Here is a 19,780-nt window from a genome sequence, read left to right as displayed (position 1 = left end):
AATCACCAATACGAGAAAATTTCAAAAACAAATAGAAGTTATCTCATACCTCTCACTACCCGGTGTAGTAATTCGAGCGAAACGATGCCTTAATATGTGTTTTTCGCCGTGATAACATATACTACATAGGTCATAGTTTCGACAATCAACGCACTTCCATCGAATACCGTATATTGGCTGTTGTCTACATCCATCGCACATGGTGCCGTCATGTTTTACACCTATAAAACCGAAATAAAGTGAAATATCGCATCATCATTCGCAATACTTCGAAGAACTCGAAACACCTTATTATGTCTCACCTGTTGGAGCACTATCGAGTATTCTCAAATCGAAGGCGACCGAACAGCGATAATTAGCGGCCGTACCATTATCCCACATAACTACGACTTCTTCGGGTGATTCGAAATTCCTCACTGTGCCTACGTGACCGTCACCGCCATCCTGATCAATCGGCAAACAAAAACAGACGTGCCGTTACTGTCGTTCATTACGGGAATACGAGCACATGGATCATATATGAATATATGATGAAATTAGAAGGATTTCTACTCACCTGTTTACCCCATTTCCAGTCAGGACCACGAATTACTCGAGCACCGACACCTTCCATCATAAATCGGTTACATCGATTCGACGGTGCTCTCTCCATTGTGTGGTCCGGCTGGCGATTCCGAAATCAAACGCGAACACGTGAAGCAAACCGTAACATGCTGCCGTTTACGAAAATATACTCATTTCGAATGAGAATATTCTGAAATCGCGATCACGAACATTTCAAACCGACATTATGCGAGAATTTTGGAACGCGGACGATACCGATTTCGAAATTTAAAATAATTTTTTATATCATTTTCGCTCCATCACTTGAAAACTTGAAAAGAGAAACAAACAGATGATGTGCGTACAAATACAAGGCAACCGTACAAGAGGTTAGTATGGGCGAGCTGCAAGTGCAACCATGCAACTCAACTGCGCAGGCGCAGAACGCGGAACTCAACAAACGTGACGTCACATTCGACTGATGAATCAAGTTTTTAGTTTTTACTTCCGTAATTACCAATTATTTACGTTACGTTACGATTTTATGGATTGTTTCGATTTTTCTCCGTCAGGTGTCGCAACGATAAAAAAAAATCCTTCTGCAATTTTTGGTTTTTGAATTTTTTTCCTGATAACATTTTTTTGTTTTTCTTTTTTTTCAACATGAAGAGGGATCCTGTAATGAAAACATTGTGAGGAAAGAAACTTTTGTATGTGAAGTGGAACCCCAGTTTGTGATTAAACTGAAACCCTATAACATTTTTATCTATGTAAATTTTCATATGAAGTGGAACCTTTTCATTACCAGAAAGAAAATGTTCACATTGATGAACAGAACTGAGTTTGCATAAATTGAATCTTCAACTGAAGGTGCAACACAACTAACACAAGCCTAATCAATCCAGCCCTCTGATTTGCCTTTTTTTTCAACTCAACCCATTACCATTTATTAGTTTATAGTTTATCAATGCATTAGTTCGATAGAACCTCTGATAATCATAATAATATAAGTCATTAAATCTGGATACTTCACCAGTTCACCGAGCATAAGTAGTCATGATAACCCCAAATATTGAAAATTCAGGTGATAAAAAATTTCCTTTGTGGGTATGAAAGTCCATGATGAATTTGAGTGGTAGGTTATCATATGATATCCAAATTTTTGAGCTTTTTTCTTCATCTATATACTGACAGTGGTTGCCCTCCTACCAAAATTGCAAATTAAAAATTCTGATTACCCAAATTTTCGTTGATTTAGTTCACTTTGAGAATTTCTGTTGGGTAAACATGTCTGAATTTGAGTTAACTTGGTAGGACTAATGGAATGTGAATTTGAGAAAAATTTTTGCATAGATCAGAGCATCAATGAAAATTGATCCGATGATCCCTACCAAAATTTGTGATGAATAATCATGATAACCCCAAATATTGAAAATTCAGGTGATAAAAAATTTCCTTTATGGGTAATGAAAGTCCATGGTGAATTTGAGTGGTAGGTTATCATATCATATGATATCCAAATTTTCGTTGATTTAGTTCACTTTGAGAATTTCTGTTGGGTAACGATGTCTGAATTTGAGTAAACTTGGTAGGACTAATGGAATGTGAATTTGAGAAAATTTTTTGCATGGATCAGAGCAATGAAAATTGAAAATTGATCCGATGATGGCGATGATCCCTACTAAAATTTCTGATGAATGATCATGATAACACCAAATATTGGAAATTCAGGTGATAAAAAATTTCCTTTGTGGGTAATGAAAGTCCATGGTGAATTTGAGTGGTAGGTTATCATATGATATCCAAATTTTTGAGCTTTTTTCTTCATCTATACTCACAGTGGTTGCCAGTGCCGGTTTTAAGGGGGGGGGATTTGGGTGATAATCCCCCCCCCAAGAGGCCAGTTTTTTTGGAAAAAATTTTGATGCTATAAAGTGGGAATTTTCCTAGCATTTTTGCGCTCTTGTTTCACTGAGATGGATGCCGATTACAAACCGATGTTCATTTTTTCCCATATTTTTTGAGAAGAAGAGGCCTTTTTTTTCTTCTCAAGCCCACATTATAGGTATACATTCGTACATGATTTACTTTGAATAATACTTTGCAGGCAAATTTCAGTCACTGAGGTCCCTCCTTTTTAAAAATTAAATAAATAAACGACATATTTATTCAGTGGCGTGGCCAGGAAGTGAAGGGGGCTATTGTCCTCCCTTGCGAACGAAAATTTGAAAGAAAACATGCAAAAATGAACGCTTTTTGTTGTTGTTTGGACCCATTTTTTCTGATAATTTTCGCTCTCGCTTCGCTCGAGCAGTAATTTTACCTTCATTTTCATTATAATCATCCACACATCACGATAGGTTTCCAGAAAATGACTCCTATTTCGATTTTCCATGCCTAAAAATCTGGTTTTGCCTCCTCCTTGAGGAAATTCTGACTATGCCACTGTATTTATTTGATTTCTGCTCTCCAAAAAGCCTAATTTTACCCCCCCCCCCACCCAAAAAAATGAGACGGCAAAATTGTTTGGTTCTGACCCAATTATCCCCCTCCAAGGAAAAATCCTGGCACCAGTACTGGTGGTTGCCCTCCTACCAAAATTGCAAATTAAAAATCCTGATTACCCAAATTTTCAACGATTTAGTTCACTTTGAGAATTTCTGTTGGGTAAAGATGTCTGAATTTGAGTAAACTTGGTAGGACTAATGGAATGTGAATTTGAGAAAATTTTTTGCACGGATCAGAGCAATGAAAATTGAAAATTGATCCGATGATCCCTACTAAAATTTCTGATGAATGATCATGATAACACCAAATATTGGAAATTCAGGTGATAAAAAATTTCCTTTGTGGGTAATGAAAGTCCATGGTGAATTTGAGTGGTAGGTTATCATATGATATCCAAATTTTTGAGCTTTTTTCTTCATCTATACTCACAGTGGTTGCCCTCCTACCAAAATTGCAAATTAAAAATCCTGATTACCCAAATTTTCAACGATTTAGTTCACTTTGAGAATTTCTGTTGGGTAAAGATGTCTGAATTTGAGTGAACTTGGTAGGACTAATGGAATGTGAATTTGAGAAAATTTTTTGCATAGATCAGAGCAATGAAAATTGATCCGATGATCCCTACTAAAATTTCTGATGAATAATCATGATAACCCCAAATATTGAAAATTCAGGTGATAAAAAATTTCCTTTGTGGGTAATGAAAGTCCATGGTAAATTTTAGTGGTAGGTTATCATATCATATGATATCCAAATTTTCGTTGATTTAGTTCACTTTGAGAATTTCTGTAGAGAAAACATGTCTGAATTTGAGTAAACTTGATAGGATTAATGGAATGTGAATTTGAGAAATTTTTTTGCATAGATCAGAGCAATGAAAATTTATCCCTACTAAAATTTCTGATGAATAATCATGATTACCCCAAATATTGAAAATTCAGGTGATAAAAAATTTCCTTTGTGGGTAATGAAAGTCCATGGTGAATTTGAGTGGTAGGTTATCATATGATATCCAAATTTTTGAGCTTTTTTCTTCATCTATACTGACAGTGGTTGCCCTCCTACCAAAATTGCAAATTAAAAATTCTGATTATCCAAATTTTCGTTGATTTAGTTCACTTTGAGAATTTCTGTTGGGTAAACATGTCTGAATTTGAGTAAACTTGGTAGGACTAATGGAATGTGAATTTGAGAAAATTTTTTGCATGGATCAGAGCAATGAAAATTGAAAATTGATCCGATGATCCCTACTAAAATTTCTGATGAATGATCATGATAACACCAAATATTGGAAATTCAGGTGATAAAAAATTTCCTTTGTGGGTAATGAAAGTCCATGGTGAATTTGAGTGGTAGGTTATCATATGATATCCAAATTTTTGAGCTTTTTTCTTCATCTATACTCACAGTGGTTGCCCTCCTACCAAAATTGCAAATTAAAAATTCTGATTATCCAAATTTTCGTTGATTTAATAGTTCACTTTGAGAATTTCTGTTGGGTAAACATGTCTGAATTTGAGTAAACTTGGTATGTTTAATGGAATGTGAATTTGAGAAAAATTTTTGCATAGATCAGAGCAATGAAAATTTATCCCTACTAAAATTTCTGATGAATAATCATGATTACCCCAAATATTGAAAATTCAGGTGATAAAAAATTTCCTTTGTGGGTAATGAAAGTCCTTGGTGAATTTGAGTGGTAGGTTATCATATGATATCCAAATTTTTGAGCTTTTTTCTTTATCTATACTGACAGTGGTTGCCCTCCTACCAAAATTGCAAATTAAAAATCCTGATTGTGATTATCCATTATCCAAATTTTCAATTTTCATCAATTTAGTTCACTTTGAGAATTTCTGTAGAGAAAACATGTCTGAATTTGAGTAAACTTGGTATGTTTAATGGAATGTGAATTTGAGAAAATTTTTTGCATAGATCAGAGCAATGAAAATTTATCCCTACTAAAATTTCTGATGAATAATCATGATTACCCCAAATATTGAAAATTCAGGTGATAAAAAATTTCCTTTGTGGGTAATGAAAGTTCCTTGGTGAATTTGAGTGGTAGGTTATCATATGATATCCAAATTTTTGAGCTTTTTTCTTTATCTATACTGACAGTGGTTGCCCTCCTACCAAAATTGCAAATTAAAAATCCTGATTGTGATTATCCATTATCCAAATTTTCAATTTTCATCAATTTAGTTCACTTTGAGAATTTCTGTAGAGAAAACATGTCTGAATTTGAGTAAACTTGGTACTGGTGATTGGTGAAGGAGGCATTGTAGTGCCGCCGTGATCAAGCTCGCCCTGCATCGAACTTTGACTATATAGATATACTACGTATATGGACTGCTAACCCTTATCAAAGTGTAAAATGTAAACATAAAAGTCCACGCAACAAAATCGACGGTTCTAGTCGAAGATTACATGCAATTGTATGCGAGGATGACGCGAGGTGACGCGCGCATCCAAGGTTCCGTACTGTGAGAGCCAATGAGCAACGTTTTCAGGCAACGAACACCGCGTTTCATTGAGTGGACTTTGAAAATCTGGCTTACACGATTTCTCCATATAACCAACGTTAAATTGATAAGAATCAGCAGTCCATATACGTAGTATATCTATATAGTCAATGGCATCGAATGTAAATATGTAAACAGAAGATGATCTGAATTCTGAACCATATCTGAACTGTATACTCAACTGAAAAAATATTTATAAGACACCCAACATCTATCATCTATGATGAAGTAAGAAACAAATGATATTATGTTGATGAATTTATTTCTAGTTAATTAATTATCGCGCGATTACACAATTAATGAATAATGAAGTGTTCTCGGGCTATGATCAACCCAAGAAAGTGAATCGTAGGATCCCACTTCAATCAGATAATTTTTGTGTAAGGAAGGTTCCAGTTCATGCATAAAATTTGCACATGAAGTAGGATCCGGTTCCACTTTAGTGATACATAGGTTCCACTTTGGCCGATGGTCCCAGTTTATATACACTAATGTACCCAGGGTTTTTTTGAAAATAATTTTCAATTTGGATTGGAATAGTGTTTTGCGTTGAAGTTGAACTTTGAACTCAAAAATTTGGTTGATGAGTGTGTGATGTGTTTAAAAAATATCACGAGTCAGATATTGAGAATGATGGTGATCTTCATCATGGAATGAATGGACAGTCAGTAACAGAAATGTGAAGGATATTTTCCAAACACAGAATTTATACTTTTCTTGGTAATATAAAAATATGCATTTCTTAAAAACTTGAAAGTAGATTTTATTTAAATTCATACTTATCGTTGTATTTTCATGCGAAAAAAATCAATTCATCGTAAAAGTTTTAAACCATCATATCACGCTTCTAGTTCGATAATTTTGGAACTGATCTCATCCGGTTCATATTTCGATCATTCGATGAAGTTGAATAAAATTCGCATGTTGATAACATTCGAGAAAAAGTACATAAATATGATAAATTAGTCATTAGTCATTTGATGAACACTTGGCCGAACATGGTTAATTCCACTCTTCAATGACAGTCGAACTTTTCTGTTCAGTGTTTAATTTTAACGTGCTAATTTCCTTTTCAGCGAAGGAATGTGACTAGTCATTAGTTTTCCAATATGAATATCTTCGACGCTACTCGAGTTAGTATTCACTTTTATCAAACTTGTGTACTTTATGGTATTTTTTAAAAATAAATATGGAATTCCTACAGGAAGGAGACTTGGTCCGGTGTCAAGAACTGGTCGAAGCAGGCACCGATGTGAATACTCGCGACGATGACTCTGCAACGTTAATGCATTGGGCAGCGATTAACAATCGGCTGGAAATAATGAAGTATTATATCTCCAAAGGGATCCGACTCGATGAACCAGGAGGTGTACTGCAAGCTACTCCTTTGCATTGGGCTATTAGGTAGGTGAACTCGTGAAAAAAACTCTGAAAATGAAGTTCGTCTTGTATTAATTATATGCCTGTAGGGACGGTCGCCTGATGGCTGTTGTTTTACTCGTACAAAATGGAGCTGATCCCACATTTGTAGATTCTGAAGGTTTAGCTTGTATCCATGTAGCGGCTCGGTTCGGCCATACACATATTATAGCTTACTTAGTTGCCACAGGAGTTGATATCAATGTAATCGATAGTACTGGTCTCACTGCTTTGATGCATTGTGCTTTGAAACATATGAGGTAAATATATCGAAACTTGTACGAATCGAGTTCATTTTGGGAAATCCTTCTGTAATGTGTTTCTGTATTCATGTGTTTGTAGTTTGGATCCGGCACGTTTGTTGATTAAATTCGGAGCTGCTACTTCTACTCAAGAATTTTACGGTGGCAATACCGCTATGCATTGTGCGATCCATAGTAAAAATCGTGTCGTCGTTAATTTACTCATCAACTCCGGCGCTAGTCTAGATATTCCAAATAACAAGGTATACATATGTTCAAATGTGAATTTGATCATCGCGAAGTGGTAACATTTTGAAACTTTTTTCGTAATCTTTTCCAGAATGAAACTGCGTTTCAATTATTGTGGGATTGTCGAAGTGCTCCTTGGTACGACATGTGTATATTGAAAAAATTGAAAGAAATCAACGGATATGATAAAAATTTACCTTTACTCGAAAGAATTAAAACCAACGATGTGAGTTTTGCCATTTTATACGCTCGTGTAGTCAATTGCATATTTTAGTGAATTCATTTTTTTTTTTTTTTTTTTTTTTTTCAGAAAATTAAATACTGGTGCACTATGGCGATGCCAGCAGTATTTTACTATTTTATTGGAGTAATATTAAAAACCAGTCTAGTTTACGTATCAAAACTCTTTATCATAATTACCGTTATATTTTTATTTTTTCTATCAAGACGAGTTCTCTTCACTCGGAATTTTTTGTTGGATTTTCCTCTAGCTGTATATTTAGCGACTAAGGTGAGTTGTAGTTGAAAAATGTGAAACCAAAACCTATGGTTTTATTTAACAATTTGTCTGTTTAGTTTTGGCTTTACGTTACGTGGTTTTTGTGGATCGCTCCGAGAGTCAGCTTTTTACTATCGCTTACCTTTGTCTCAATATCGGGCATATTGTGCTATAATTTTTACAAGTCGTGGAAAAGTGATCCCGGATACGTAATTACTAGTCGAGAGGAGAAATTTGTTGTGAGTATGCTAAGATTGATGTATTATGATCGTGGCGATATCAAATTATTTAATTGAAACATTTTCAGACTGTAATTGAATTAGCTGAGAAAGGAATGCTAGAACCGAGATTTTTCTGTTGCACGTGTCTTGTGAGAAAACCAGTACGTTCAAAACATTGCTCATATTGTGATTGCTGCGTTGCTAAATTCGATCATCACTGTCCATGGGTTGGAAATTGTATTGGTGAGTACGATTAATTTTTAATCCGATTTAGATTTGATTAATCTTTATTATTTCATTTGTTTATTAGGTGCGAACAATCATCGGTATTTTGTCGGATATCTATTGATGATATTGATTATCAGTATTGTATACATTGCTGGAGTCGTTGAGTATTGGAACGAAGTGTGTACCGGAAAGTACCCATCGAAATCGGCAAACGATACCGATATGCCAAGTAAAAGAATAATGTTTAGATATTTTTTCCCTAAGAATTATAATAATTATTGGTGATTCTTTTCGTTTTTAGTTATTCTCTTTTCAAACATGGTGTGCGATCCTTGGGTTTCTTGGGCATTGGTCAACGTTATGATTCATACCATTTGGGTTATACCATTATTCGCTTGTCAGTTGTATCAAGTATGTAATATTTCGGAATTGAGTACCAAATTTTAGAAAACAATAACTTTATCCGAGAGTTTTATTTTTCAGATATCCTATTTAGCTATGACGACCAACGAACGTATGAATCTATATCGCTATAAACATTTTCAAGATCCTAAAACTGGTGAAATTAGAAGTCCATTTAATCGTGGAAGAATTCAAAACCTAGTTGACTTTTCGCGTATTCGAATCCCCGGATGTAATCCTCCCGATAAGAAGGACTGGAGAAAAGTATTCACATTAGAATGCAACGAAAGTAACTCGTTCTTTGTTAATCCTCATCCTCATCCTCAATACGTATGATGATGTATTTTGTTCAGTATTTTCATGATCTAATTATTCGTGTTTTTGTTTTTTTTTTTTTTTTTTTCTAATATTTTTGTTATTTATTTATACCTGATTTTTTTCATCCGTGTTAATACAGAGAGATACTCGTTGAACCGTACATCGTTATTATGCGCCGTTACCTTTATTCTAAGTACATAGTAGTTCAACGAGTATTTTTCGGTCGATTTCGTTTTTTTGACTGAGCTTAATACGTTACGTTCGAAATTTAATTTTGATCGAGGTTGTACGTAAATTTAAAGGGTTGCCAAAAACCCATTGAATGTTTGTTTTTAATTTTCTTTTACGCTTATTTTATTTTCATGTGTGTTTTCTTTTCTTTCAACTTGAAAAAAAAAAACAAAAAAAACGCTTCGAGTATTCGAGACATTGTGGATACATTGTTCAAGGCTTTTCAACATATCAGAAGTTCTTACGTCTTCCGCAGTCCCAATGAAAAGGGTGTTTCGAATGCTCTATACTAGCATTTATATTACAACGTATTTTGACATTTTTTTCTCTCTATATAATTCTACACATTATAATCCGATGCACGATTTTTGTTGATTTTTTTACGTTTGTTGTCGCTTGGAATTTCTATGTTTTTCAATCATGTTTGTTATATATTTTTAATATTTACGTTTTAATTCATTTTAATCTTGTGCATGATTGTTTTTTTCAAATTAAGGTAATAATTTTACGTGTAATTATTTTTCCGTTTGAATTTTTTCATTTGTTTATATTATAACGAACAATCTGATGTATTAAAATTTAATTTCAACTTGACGTAGTTTGTTTTTTAAAAAAATTGACGCCCTGAGGAAAAAATTTCAAAATTTATTTACTTAAAATTAAAAATGAATACAAACGTACATATTATTTACATAGCATTGTCATAAGGATACCACCGAATAGCCGCGGTATTAATAAAAAATCTGGGTGGTTTAAGCTTCTTAAAAACACCCAACAATGTTTCACGAGTTACACAAACGCAATAAGAATTTTTTAAATACTTGATTAAATTCAACCAATGCAAAGTTTCGAGTATATCTGATTCATTAATACTAGTTCTGTAGCTAAGTTCGGTGATGGAAACTTCATCGTCGGACGAATATATCTCTTGTAAAAGAACCCAAGACCAATACGATCTGTAAGCCAATAATCCTAAATCCGACAAAGGTGTCTCGGGACCTGCCACAATTCCTTCCAATTTACTCAGTTCGTAACTGAAAGCGATCAACAAACGACCATAACCGTGTTTTTGGTACGGCGGCAAGACTAGTAAACACGCTACGTTGAAACAATCGGGCGAATCTTTTTCTTTGGAGAAGAATCCGACTATGTGAGCTCCTACCATATCAACGATGCAAAGAACGTAGAATTTGAACGCTTCGACATCGAAAAACAACGTCTTATGGTCAAGGAACAATTTAGCGAGAAGACATAAATTCTGACAATATAATTTATGCAATCGACCGTCAGCTTCGTAAATTGATATAGCTCCGCTGCGATAGACCTCGGTTCCGGGAGGATTATTGTATTCGCAATCTCTCTCGTGTAAATGAAGCGAAACAGCGTAATGCGTGTAGAATAAACAATACTCGCAAATCCATAATTTCGAGCTTTTACCGTACTCGTCCGGATAAGGGCTGAAATACCAGGTATCGATTTCATATTTACCGATTTGAATTTCAGTTATGTATTTCACTTTGGTTAATGCTTTACGTTCTTCTTCTAGAGCTGATAATTCTTGAGATTCGCTTTCTGTCTCCATCAAAGATTCGTTGATTTCGTCTAAACGTTTTTTCTGTGTACGAGTCATTTTTCTATTGCTAATATCTGGTATAATGGCGCTAATCGTTGTGGTGGCTGAAGTCGTGGGTTCTTCTTGTCCTTGAGATGTTGGGATGAATTTTACATCATCTTGACTTAGCCAACGATCGAGCCGACGATCGCAGGCTGTATAATGGACGTAGTATTCGCAATTGTTCTGATCGATCGTACGTTTTTGTAAGATTTCAGCCGGGTACCATTCCTCATTTCGTTTGGCTAAATGTTTACCCGAGACGTCGGTGGATTCTCTTTCACGGGTTTTGTTTTTAGATCTGTTCGCTTTCATCGTAGCAAACTGCAATGAAATATTTGAACGAACTATATAACGAACGTTAAGAAACAAGCATACAGGTTCTATAGTTCTAGGTTACATCCGAAATGAATCTCATTCTCATTGTACTTAACTAAGAGATAGATAGAATACAGAACTTCAACGTACTCTATTCGAATTTCTTCACTTGAACGTAATTGCATAAATGCATACTCGATTTGAAAACTATCACATCACTCGTAAAAGATTCAAAATTCAAATTTCAAAAACTACTTGTTATCAAACTTTTTCATTTTCGTTGATAAAGAATTTTGTTTACATCGTTCTTGAATTTGATTGGACGAAATCTACTTCGCCATTTTGAAAATGAAATGGAAGGGAACCCTCACCCTCCTCTTGTTATCAAATTGTTTTTCCATGTGCTTTTCATTTTACATCGCATTCGTCGAAAATTTGTAAAATTTGTGAATTATTTCGAATTATATGATGAATTATTGTACCTTATGAAGCAAATATGAAGGTAAAAGTATTGACGAGAAATCCGGATGTTTATATTCGAGAAACGAAACGTGATATTCATAAAGGTAAATTTGATCAGTGATAAGAATTATTCCAAAAAATTAGATTGAAAATCTTATTTATCGTTTAATTCAACCCTTCATACGATATATTTACAGTACCACGAAACTATGATCCTTCTTTGCACCCTTTCGAAGCACCTAGAGAGTACGTACGTGCTTTAAATTCGGTCAAATTGGAAAGAGTTTTCGCCAAACCGTTCATTGGAAATTTGGATGGTCATCGAGATGGAATATCTTGCCTAGCAAAACATTCTCAACAATTGTCCATCATCGCTAGCGGAGATTACAGCGGAGAAGTATGTTAATTTAATTTATTCAACTTTTGAATCCCATCCATTCTATCCAACCATTACATTCGCCTTTTCTTATAGGTAAGATTATGGGACATACCGCAACGAAAATGCAAATTCACAGTCCAAGCGCATGCAGAAGGAGCCGTGAAAGCTATATCATTTTGTCACGATGATCGTGTCATTTCAGCCGGTTTCGATAAAACTCTCAAAATATGGAGTACCGATGATCTACATTTGAGTTCAGGTTCGAAAGAACCACTCAAAGTTTTACTTTCTGATGTGAGTCAGTTTTCATTGTTACTTCTGATAACCTTAAATCTAATCTAATTATTGGAATGGTGTAATATGTATTTTGTTTATAGTCAATCGTTACTGGAATCAGCCATCATCGAAAAGAATCTAAATTTGCGACTTGTGGTGACGTGTGTCAATTATGGGATGAAAATAGAAGTGGTCCTGTTAAATCATTAGAATGGGGTGTCGATAGCTTGCTCCATATCGCATACAATCCTATAGAAACATTTTTACTCGGTATGAATGACTGAATGAAAAAAAATTATTGTTGGGTAATTCTATCAGTTGGTCATTTTACGAATTCGATTTTTTTTTTATTAGCTTCTTGTGCCAGTGACCGTAGTATTATTTTATACGATACCAGAGAAGCCGGTCCAATACGTAAGATAGTTACTAAAATGCGTAGTAATCAATTGTCATGGAATCCAATGGAGGCCTACACATTTTCAGCAGCTAACGAGGATTACAAGTAATATTGATTTGCAAAAAAACTATAGTTTTTGTTTACAACTTCATACTTAATTATTCAACTCCTCGTTTACTTTTCAGCGTGTATTCTTACGACACTAGAAATTTACGTACACCTGTGAACATTCATATGGATCATGTGATGGCTGTAACTAGTATAGATTACGCTCCAACTGGTCGAGAATTTGTTACTGGTAGTTTCGATAAATCTGTACGCATATTCGAAGTGAACAAGGTATCAAAAAAAATTTCACAAAAATACTTCGTCGTTGTAGGGAACCGATATCTAAATAAAATCAATTTTTCAGGGCCATTCTAGAGAAATTTATCATACAAAACGTATGCAACATGTTACCAACGTTTGCTGGTCATTGGACAATAAATACATTATGAGTGCTTCTGATGAAATGAATATTCGTATTTGGAAAGCCAGAGCATCGGAGAAACTCGGAGTGGTATGATAATATTTCCAGTTTTTTTATTTTCAATTTGTTTACCATTCTCATTATATTGATAATTTTTCAGCTCAAACCACGAGAAAAAGCTGCCTTAGAATACGCGGATTCTTTGAAACAGAAATTCGCCAATCATCCGCAAATTAAAAGAATTGCTCGTCATCGGCAAGTTCCCAAGCATATTTACCATCATCAACAACAACTGCGTGCTTCGAGAGAGAAAAACAAGCGAAAGTTGGTTTTATTTTTGCTTGTATTTATTTTATAAATTTTATGTGCTATTTGCTTAAATATTTTTTTCGTTTCAGGGAAGCAAATCGCAGGAAGCATTCGAAACCTGGCTCTGTTCCACTTGTTGGCGAACGCAAAAAAGTCGTTCTTTCCGAACAGTCGTAATTGTTTATTTTTATTTTATGTACGAGTTTATAATATTATTATAAATTATAAATATAATGTAAATCATTTCTAATAACTGCGTTTCATTTTTGGTTGGTTTTCTCGAACTACATACCAATATTATTGTGTTTATTGCATTATTCACTCGTAAAGTTATTATCTTGAGGAAAATTTTATTCTGCGATTTGATTTTCCCATCTATTTTCTGTTAGGTGGGAATTCATGAAAAAGCGAATTAATTTTTGTAATAAAAGTCTCGTTTTTCCAAATTGCGATTGCGAATTGTGAAAATTAGAACTCGTTTAGTATCCGTATAATAAGAGAACCATGCTGGAAAAATGTATTTGAATATTTCAATTGATTGGAAATTTTAATCTTTCGTTTCAGTCGATTCTTGACATATCTAAGAGCTTATTCAAATCATCTAAAATAATATTTTTAGAAAATGATTAACAAAAAAAAAATTCAATCCCGTTCAAAATTTAGATTTAGAATTTCTTCGGGAGAAAAAAATTGAGCCAACGTTACCTGGTTTTCCCAGGCGGTCACCCATCCAAGTACTAACCAGGCCCGATGCTGCTTAACTTCGGTGATCGGACGAGAACCGGTGTATTCAGCATGGTATGAACGTTGGCGAATGTAATCGTAATTATTTCGCTATTTCAATGATTTCAATCTTACAATTTGAATAATTTTTGAAAATATTTACGCTGGATATAAAATTTAGCACTCTTCTTAACTTTTAGGAATAAAAATACTGCGTTGCAAAATATTTTCGAGCATCCATTTGCTTTTTCATCTTCCAAAGAATATAAAATGTACATAGGTAAGTACCTAAGGTACATATACATTTTTTTCTAAAGATTCTTTGCCTCTTTGTACTGTATAAACAGTGGTGGATTTAGATAGCATTTTTTGTTTTTCTCGCCCCTAAACTGACCGAAAATTCCTGCTTCCTCAAAAAATTATGTATCTGATTTTTCTTTCGATCCACAGGAAAGGAAACCACAAGGATCTTTAGAAAATAATAATACAATTATTTTGTCTTCCTTAGTGTCACAATCCTCATGTCAAGCAATCAGCTTTACCAACATTCAATAAAAATTTTAACGAACCAACTTATTTCTTCACTTTTAAAATACATAATTAAATTTAGACTTTTAAATTCATGATAATGTGCCAATTTCAACATTTGGCGATTTTTTTTTAAATTCAGTTAATTTTTAAACATTATTCTTCAAAACGTCTGGACAATTTTTCAAGGATGCTTTTATGGACGCTAATATTCAAATTTTCATTTTGTTGACGAATGATTGAAAAATATCCAAATACATACAACATTATATTTCACGAAACATATCACAAGAGAACACTGTACAAATGTCAAACATAATAATTTATTAGGTAGGTACCTAAAAAAAAGTATTGAAAGTAAGCGAATGACGAAAGATTGAATTTCGAAGACTGTTTACACAAAACTAACAAAGTAAGAACTTGAAAATTGCAACTAAATACCTACCTACCTACTGAAATAGAATTTTTCAGTTTTCATCTCAATATCTCAAGAAACTTCAAATCACTTATGTACTTCCCTTCATTTTGTCTTCAATTTTGAGCTTAAAATTTGTAAAATTACAATTCGAATTTCAAAACTCATTCAACCCATAAATATCCATCAAAATTTTCTCATTCTCCACATCTAACAGATAGCAGATCTTTTCAACGTATTCAATACTTCACGATCTTTTATTATCCTTAATTCATGAAGCTCGCTTATTTTTTCCAATACTTTATCAGCATATATCACATTTAATTTAATTAATTTTTCGTATATTTCGATTAGATTTTCATCAAATACACCTTCAAAATTAGACCTATCATTTGATTCGCGAACTATGTTACAAAGTTCCTGTAAACCAGATAGAATATTTTTCCGAGTCCAACTATCCATCAAATGACTAGCTTTACATCTGTCTACACTAATGCTTAAACATCGCATTAAATCAACAAGGACTCTATTTTCAGACATTATCAAATCGTTAGACTTTAGTTTGATCAAATCTTTGATGATTTGAGCAGCAAATCTTATATCAACGTCAGGTTCAACAAAGCACTGCTGTTCGGTAATGGTGAAAATTCGATTTTCCAAATTACTAATCAGACTTTCAAACTCTTTCAGTGCACCGACGTCGAATTTATCGTTGTAAAAAACGTTCCAGTCCAGTAATGGGCTATAGACACACGAAACACTTTCGAGAGTGTATTCTTGACAAGGTTTTTCTAAACTGGCAAGCATGACGACGAAATTCTTGAGCTGGTTTTGTTCATTTTGCATCCATTTGTCATCATTTAGAATCTCCAATTTCAAAAGGGCGTTGAAAGCATTGGCAACACTTTGCGAATCAAATTCTTCGTAAATCTCTTCTCCTTTAGCGGCAAGTTGAATGATGAAAATTTTGAAATTTGACGTTTCTTCTTCGTTCCATTTGTCACGATTAAAAATGTCGAATTTACGTAATGCATTAAGGCTGTTGGCGATTTCTTGAGAATCGAATTTATCAGCTATTAAATTGCCCTGATTTATCAACTGCGCGATGAATTTTTTAGCTCCGTGTAATTCGTTGATGTCCCATTTAGACAAAGCATTTAAACTATTGGCGATGTTTTGAGGATCGAATTGGGCGGCCTTCAAAGATCCTTCTTTCACTAATTCAACGATGAATTCTTTAGATCCTGCAAATTCGTCAATGTTCCATTTGGACAATGCATTCAAAATATTAGCAATAGCTTGTGGTTCGAATCCACTGAGCGTTTCATGGCCTCGTTTTATTAATAAAACGACGAACTTTCTAGATTTTTCAAACTCCCTAATATCCCATTTGGACAGGGCATTTAAGGAATTAGAAATAGCTTGCGAACTAAATCCATCAACAGTTGAAATACCTCTATCTAGAAGCTTGGTAATGAATTGTCTAGCTCCTGGTAAGTCATCAATACTCCACTTGGCTAAGGCATTCAAACTGTTAGCGACACTTTGAGGATTAAATCCGCTGATGGAAAAATCACCTCGTTTAACGAGCTGAATAATGAATTCTTTAGAAGATGGAAATTGATCTATGTTCCATTTTGAAAGAGCATTCAAACTAGTGGAGATGCCCAGAGGATCGAATTTGTTAGCTGTTAAATTTCCACAATTCACCAACTGAATGATAAACTGTCTAGTTCCTTGTAATTCGTTTAAATTCCATTTGGACACCGCATTCAAGCAATTAGAAATTTCTTGAGGTTTAAATCCACCAGCTATGCCACCACCTCGTTTTACCAACTGAATGATAAATTTTTCAGCTCCTTCGTACTCGGCGATGTTCCACTTGCACAGAGCGTTTAAGCAATTGGCGATATCTTGACAGTTGAACTTGTCAATAGTTACGTTTCCTTGTTTAATCAGCCTTGTTATGAATCCTTTGGCTTCTTGTAATTGGTCGACATTCCATTTAGACAAAGCATTCAAACTACCAGCAATCTCTCGAGGACTGAATTCACCAGCTATCAAATTTCCATGTTTCATTAACTGTATGATGAATTCTTTGGTTCCTTGTAATTCATCTGTTTTCCACTTTGACATCGCGTTCAAGGTTTTGACGATGTTCAAAGAATTGAACCTATCAACTCCGGAGTTTCTTTTTGCAACCAGTATTCCATGCTTCATCAGCCGAACGATGAACTCTCTGCACCCGGGTAACTCGTCGATATTCCACTTTGACAAAGCGTTTAAAATATTAGTAACAGCCTGAGCAGTAAATCTATCGGGTATTTTAGTTTTCGGGTCCATCAGATAGTTTCCTTGATTTATCAATCTAGCAACTAAAGATTTGAACAAATTAACTTGATCCGCTTCCCAATAATAAGTTCTGAACACGTTCCATTTGGAAAAAGCATTTAGACTGTTTGAAATCTGCCAAGAACTGAAGTTATAAATCATTGTAGCGTTATCAGCTTTCTCAGCAAGTTTGACGATGAGCTTCTTGAAATTATCTTGATCTTCCTTAACCCACGATGAGTCGAAAATATCCAATTTTGATAAAACATTGAAAGTGCCAGCTATAACTGTAGCGTCAATTACGCCCAGCGAATCAAAACGCCAAAGCCATTCTCCTATTAAATCACCAAGATCATCTGTCAAACTCTGTGAGGTCGAATATAACTCTTTAGAGAAATCTGTATGTTTATGGAAACTCGAATATAAACTGTCTGTATGCGAGTAACGTAATTTATCAGAGAAGTCAGCGCAGATTGTTGAACTCAGAAACATCTGTTTTACATCGCTTCTAGCATGATTTTGTTGTAAACAATGCAACTGTTTTGAGATATTATTACGACTTCGAAAATTGGGAAGTATTTTTACTACGCTCCGTTCGTGTACGTAATATAACCGTTTTGACAAGTTGGCGCGACCTCCAAAAATAGAAAACATTTTAGCGTTGAAGAATGCAGCACTTCTCAGTTACCAAATTCAGCAAATATTCGTGGCGATATCTGAAACAGATCGCAAACATATCATTTTAAAGTTCATAAAATATCAAGTTTGTTTTAGTTAATTTCAATTCTAGCTTTCTTAATTTGAATAATACCTCAAGAAAATTGGAATTCTCCTTGAACACTTTGATCAACCATGACGATGATAGGAACCAAATAACAAAAGCCAATACTAGATTCTAGATCCTGAAAACACACAAAATAAGTATAACTGAATATCCAACATGAAACTGAAGGTTCTTAATTGAAAAAATTTAAAGGACAATTTTCAAAAAAAGTAGAGATGCCGAAGTTGGTGACGAAATCACTGATAAGGTAATTTCAAATGATTTGCAAAGAACGCAGACCTATTGCAGCAAAATTAAGATATTGCTAGAATCAAATTCAACAAATATGTCATACTCACCAAATGATTTCATTTTGGTATAAACAATTTAAATGAAACACAACTTGTTCAATTTTTAGAAAAAATTATCAAAAAATTCACCGCTTTGCAGCTGCTCTGATAACGAAAACTTATTAGTTATTTTGTCAGCTCGCAGGTGGATGGGGTGCAATTGAATTTGAAGATTGAAAAAAATTCTAAATCGACTCATCGGTCATCAACAATGAGAACAATGTTGAGGTTGAGAACCAGTTTAAGAGAGAAAAAATGCGTAGTTTAAAAATATTAAGATTAAGATCAATTAATATTTTGAATGATTAAAAACCGGAAATTATCGATTGTTGCTGCAATGTGTTGATAGTGAAATTTTAACGAAAGAATTTCCAGAAACAAAAATAGGAAGGTAAATCGAAATAATGAAAGTTGATTAGAAGAATAGTTCAAACTTGAAACCAATGAATAAATGAAACTAGTCTGATCCAGGCCGGTTAACTGATTTGACTCAACTTGAAAAATGAAAAAGACGTGGGACGTGGACCAGAACAGAACAATTTTTTATTGCTCATTACAGTCATTACGTACACGTAGATACTCGTATTTAAATTATTTCAATGATTAGTACCTACCTACTTTTTTATCACCTTTTGATTCGAAGAAAACTTCTCTCACAAATTGATGATTTTTTTCTGCACTGTGGTTGTTTTCTTTGATCGAATTCAATCTGATAATTATCAGAAAAAAAATAAGTAAGAAATGAATATTCTCTGGACTTTGCTACCACATCAGAAATGCGTGCTCAAGTAGTTCATTATTCGCCACTATCGGCTATCCTTCACAAATCCAGGGACTCAATTAAAACATTCTCAAAAATTCGAACAACGTTCCATAAGTTTCTAGATAGGTATTCTATTTTCTACTTGATAATCAATAACTACAGAATGCTAGATCCATCCATTTAATCAATTTCAAAAGCTATGTGCTCGTGATCAGTTCCCTTCCAAACATCGCAAATCCAGTTGCACGTCCATCAAATAATATTTTCATTCCTTCGATCTAAATATTTTTCTACCAAACT

The 19,780-nt window shown here is 34.1% G+C and overlaps 5 protein-coding genes and 1 non-coding gene across 7 annotated transcripts in view; 2 read left to right on the top strand and 4 right to left on the bottom strand.

Annotated features, from left to right (window-relative positions):
• Positions 1-912, bottom strand: part of mib1 (mind bomb 1) — a 327,741-nt gene extending 326,829 nt beyond the window's left edge. Inside the window, exons 1-3 of the mRNA XM_065346562.1 lie at positions 557-912; positions 303-444; positions 50-221 (exon numbers count right to left, since the gene is read on the bottom strand). Coding sequence (XP_065202634.1) covers positions 50-221; positions 303-444; positions 557-652 — 410 coding nt within the window. The 5' untranslated portion in view covers positions 653-912. The remainder of the gene's footprint in view (positions 1-49; positions 222-302; positions 445-556) is intronic.
• Positions 913-5,313: 4,401 nt separating this feature from the next.
• LOC135832985 (palmitoyltransferase ZDHHC17-like) lies at positions 5,314-9,979 on the top strand. 2 transcript variants are annotated; one of them, XM_065346559.1, is made up of 12 exons: positions 5,314-5,804; positions 6,653-6,709; positions 6,781-6,980; positions 7,046-7,255; positions 7,338-7,500; positions 7,578-7,712; positions 7,797-7,997; positions 8,063-8,224; positions 8,293-8,449; positions 8,517-8,663; positions 8,736-8,845; positions 8,918-9,979. In XM_065346559.1, the coding sequence occupies exons 2-12, from the start codon at positions 6,686-6,688 to the stop codon at positions 9,170-9,172; spliced, it is 1,764 nt and encodes a 587-aa protein (XP_065202631.1). In that variant the 5' UTR covers positions 5,314-5,804; positions 6,653-6,685; the 3' UTR covers positions 9,173-9,979. The 2 variants fall into 2 exon arrangements, with proteins under 2 accessions (XP_065202631.1, XP_065202630.1); XM_065346558.1 differs by lacking the exon at positions 5,314-5,804 and adding an exon at positions 5,821-6,296.
• A 35-nt stretch (positions 9,980-10,014) lies between these two features.
• On the bottom strand, positions 10,015-11,597 carry LOC135832987 (histone acetyltransferase KAT8-like). The gene is made up of 2 exons (XM_065346561.1): positions 11,466-11,597; positions 10,015-11,321 (listed from the first exon to the last, which is right to left on the bottom strand). The coding sequence occupies exon 2, from the start codon at positions 11,310-11,312 to the stop codon at positions 10,074-10,076; it is 1,239 nt and encodes a 412-aa protein (XP_065202633.1). The 5' UTR covers positions 11,313-11,321; positions 11,466-11,597; the 3' UTR covers positions 10,015-10,073.
• Positions 11,598-11,689: 92 nt separating this feature from the next.
• On the top strand, positions 11,690-13,860 carry LOC135832986 (DDB1- and CUL4-associated factor 13). Its single transcript, XM_065346560.1, has 9 exons — positions 11,690-11,881; positions 11,975-12,174; positions 12,250-12,450; positions 12,534-12,702; positions 12,787-12,934; positions 13,015-13,168; positions 13,242-13,388; positions 13,459-13,622; positions 13,697-13,860. The coding sequence occupies exons 1-9, from the start codon at positions 11,812-11,814 to the stop codon at positions 13,782-13,784; spliced, it is 1,341 nt and encodes a 446-aa protein (XP_065202632.1). The 5' UTR covers positions 11,690-11,811; the 3' UTR covers positions 13,785-13,860.
• Positions 13,861-14,300: 440 nt separating this feature from the next.
• Positions 14,301-14,419, bottom strand: LOC135833530 (5S ribosomal RNA). The gene has a single exon (XR_010556494.1). It is a non-coding gene; the product is annotated as a 5S ribosomal RNA (ribosomal RNA).
• Positions 14,420-15,107: 688 nt separating this feature from the next.
• LOC135832982 (uncharacterized) lies at positions 15,108-18,880 on the bottom strand. The gene is made up of 3 exons (XM_065346554.1): positions 18,727-18,880; positions 18,416-18,506; positions 15,108-18,320 (listed from the first exon to the last, which is right to left on the bottom strand). Exon 3 carries the CDS (start codon positions 18,256-18,258, stop codon positions 15,484-15,486), a length of 2,775 nt encoding a protein of 924 aa, XP_065202626.1. The 5' UTR covers positions 18,259-18,320; positions 18,416-18,506; positions 18,727-18,880; the 3' UTR covers positions 15,108-15,483.
• Positions 18,881-19,780: the final 900 nt, after the last annotated feature.

This window comes from Planococcus citri, chromosome 1, assembly GCF_950023065.1.
Source record: "Planococcus citri chromosome 1, ihPlaCitr1.1, whole genome shotgun sequence".
Lineage (NCBI taxonomy): Eukaryota > Metazoa > Arthropoda > Insecta > Hemiptera > Pseudococcidae > Planococcus > Planococcus citri.
Note: the sequence above shows the minus strand (reverse complement) of the source record. Positions and strands in the feature narration are given on the sequence as shown.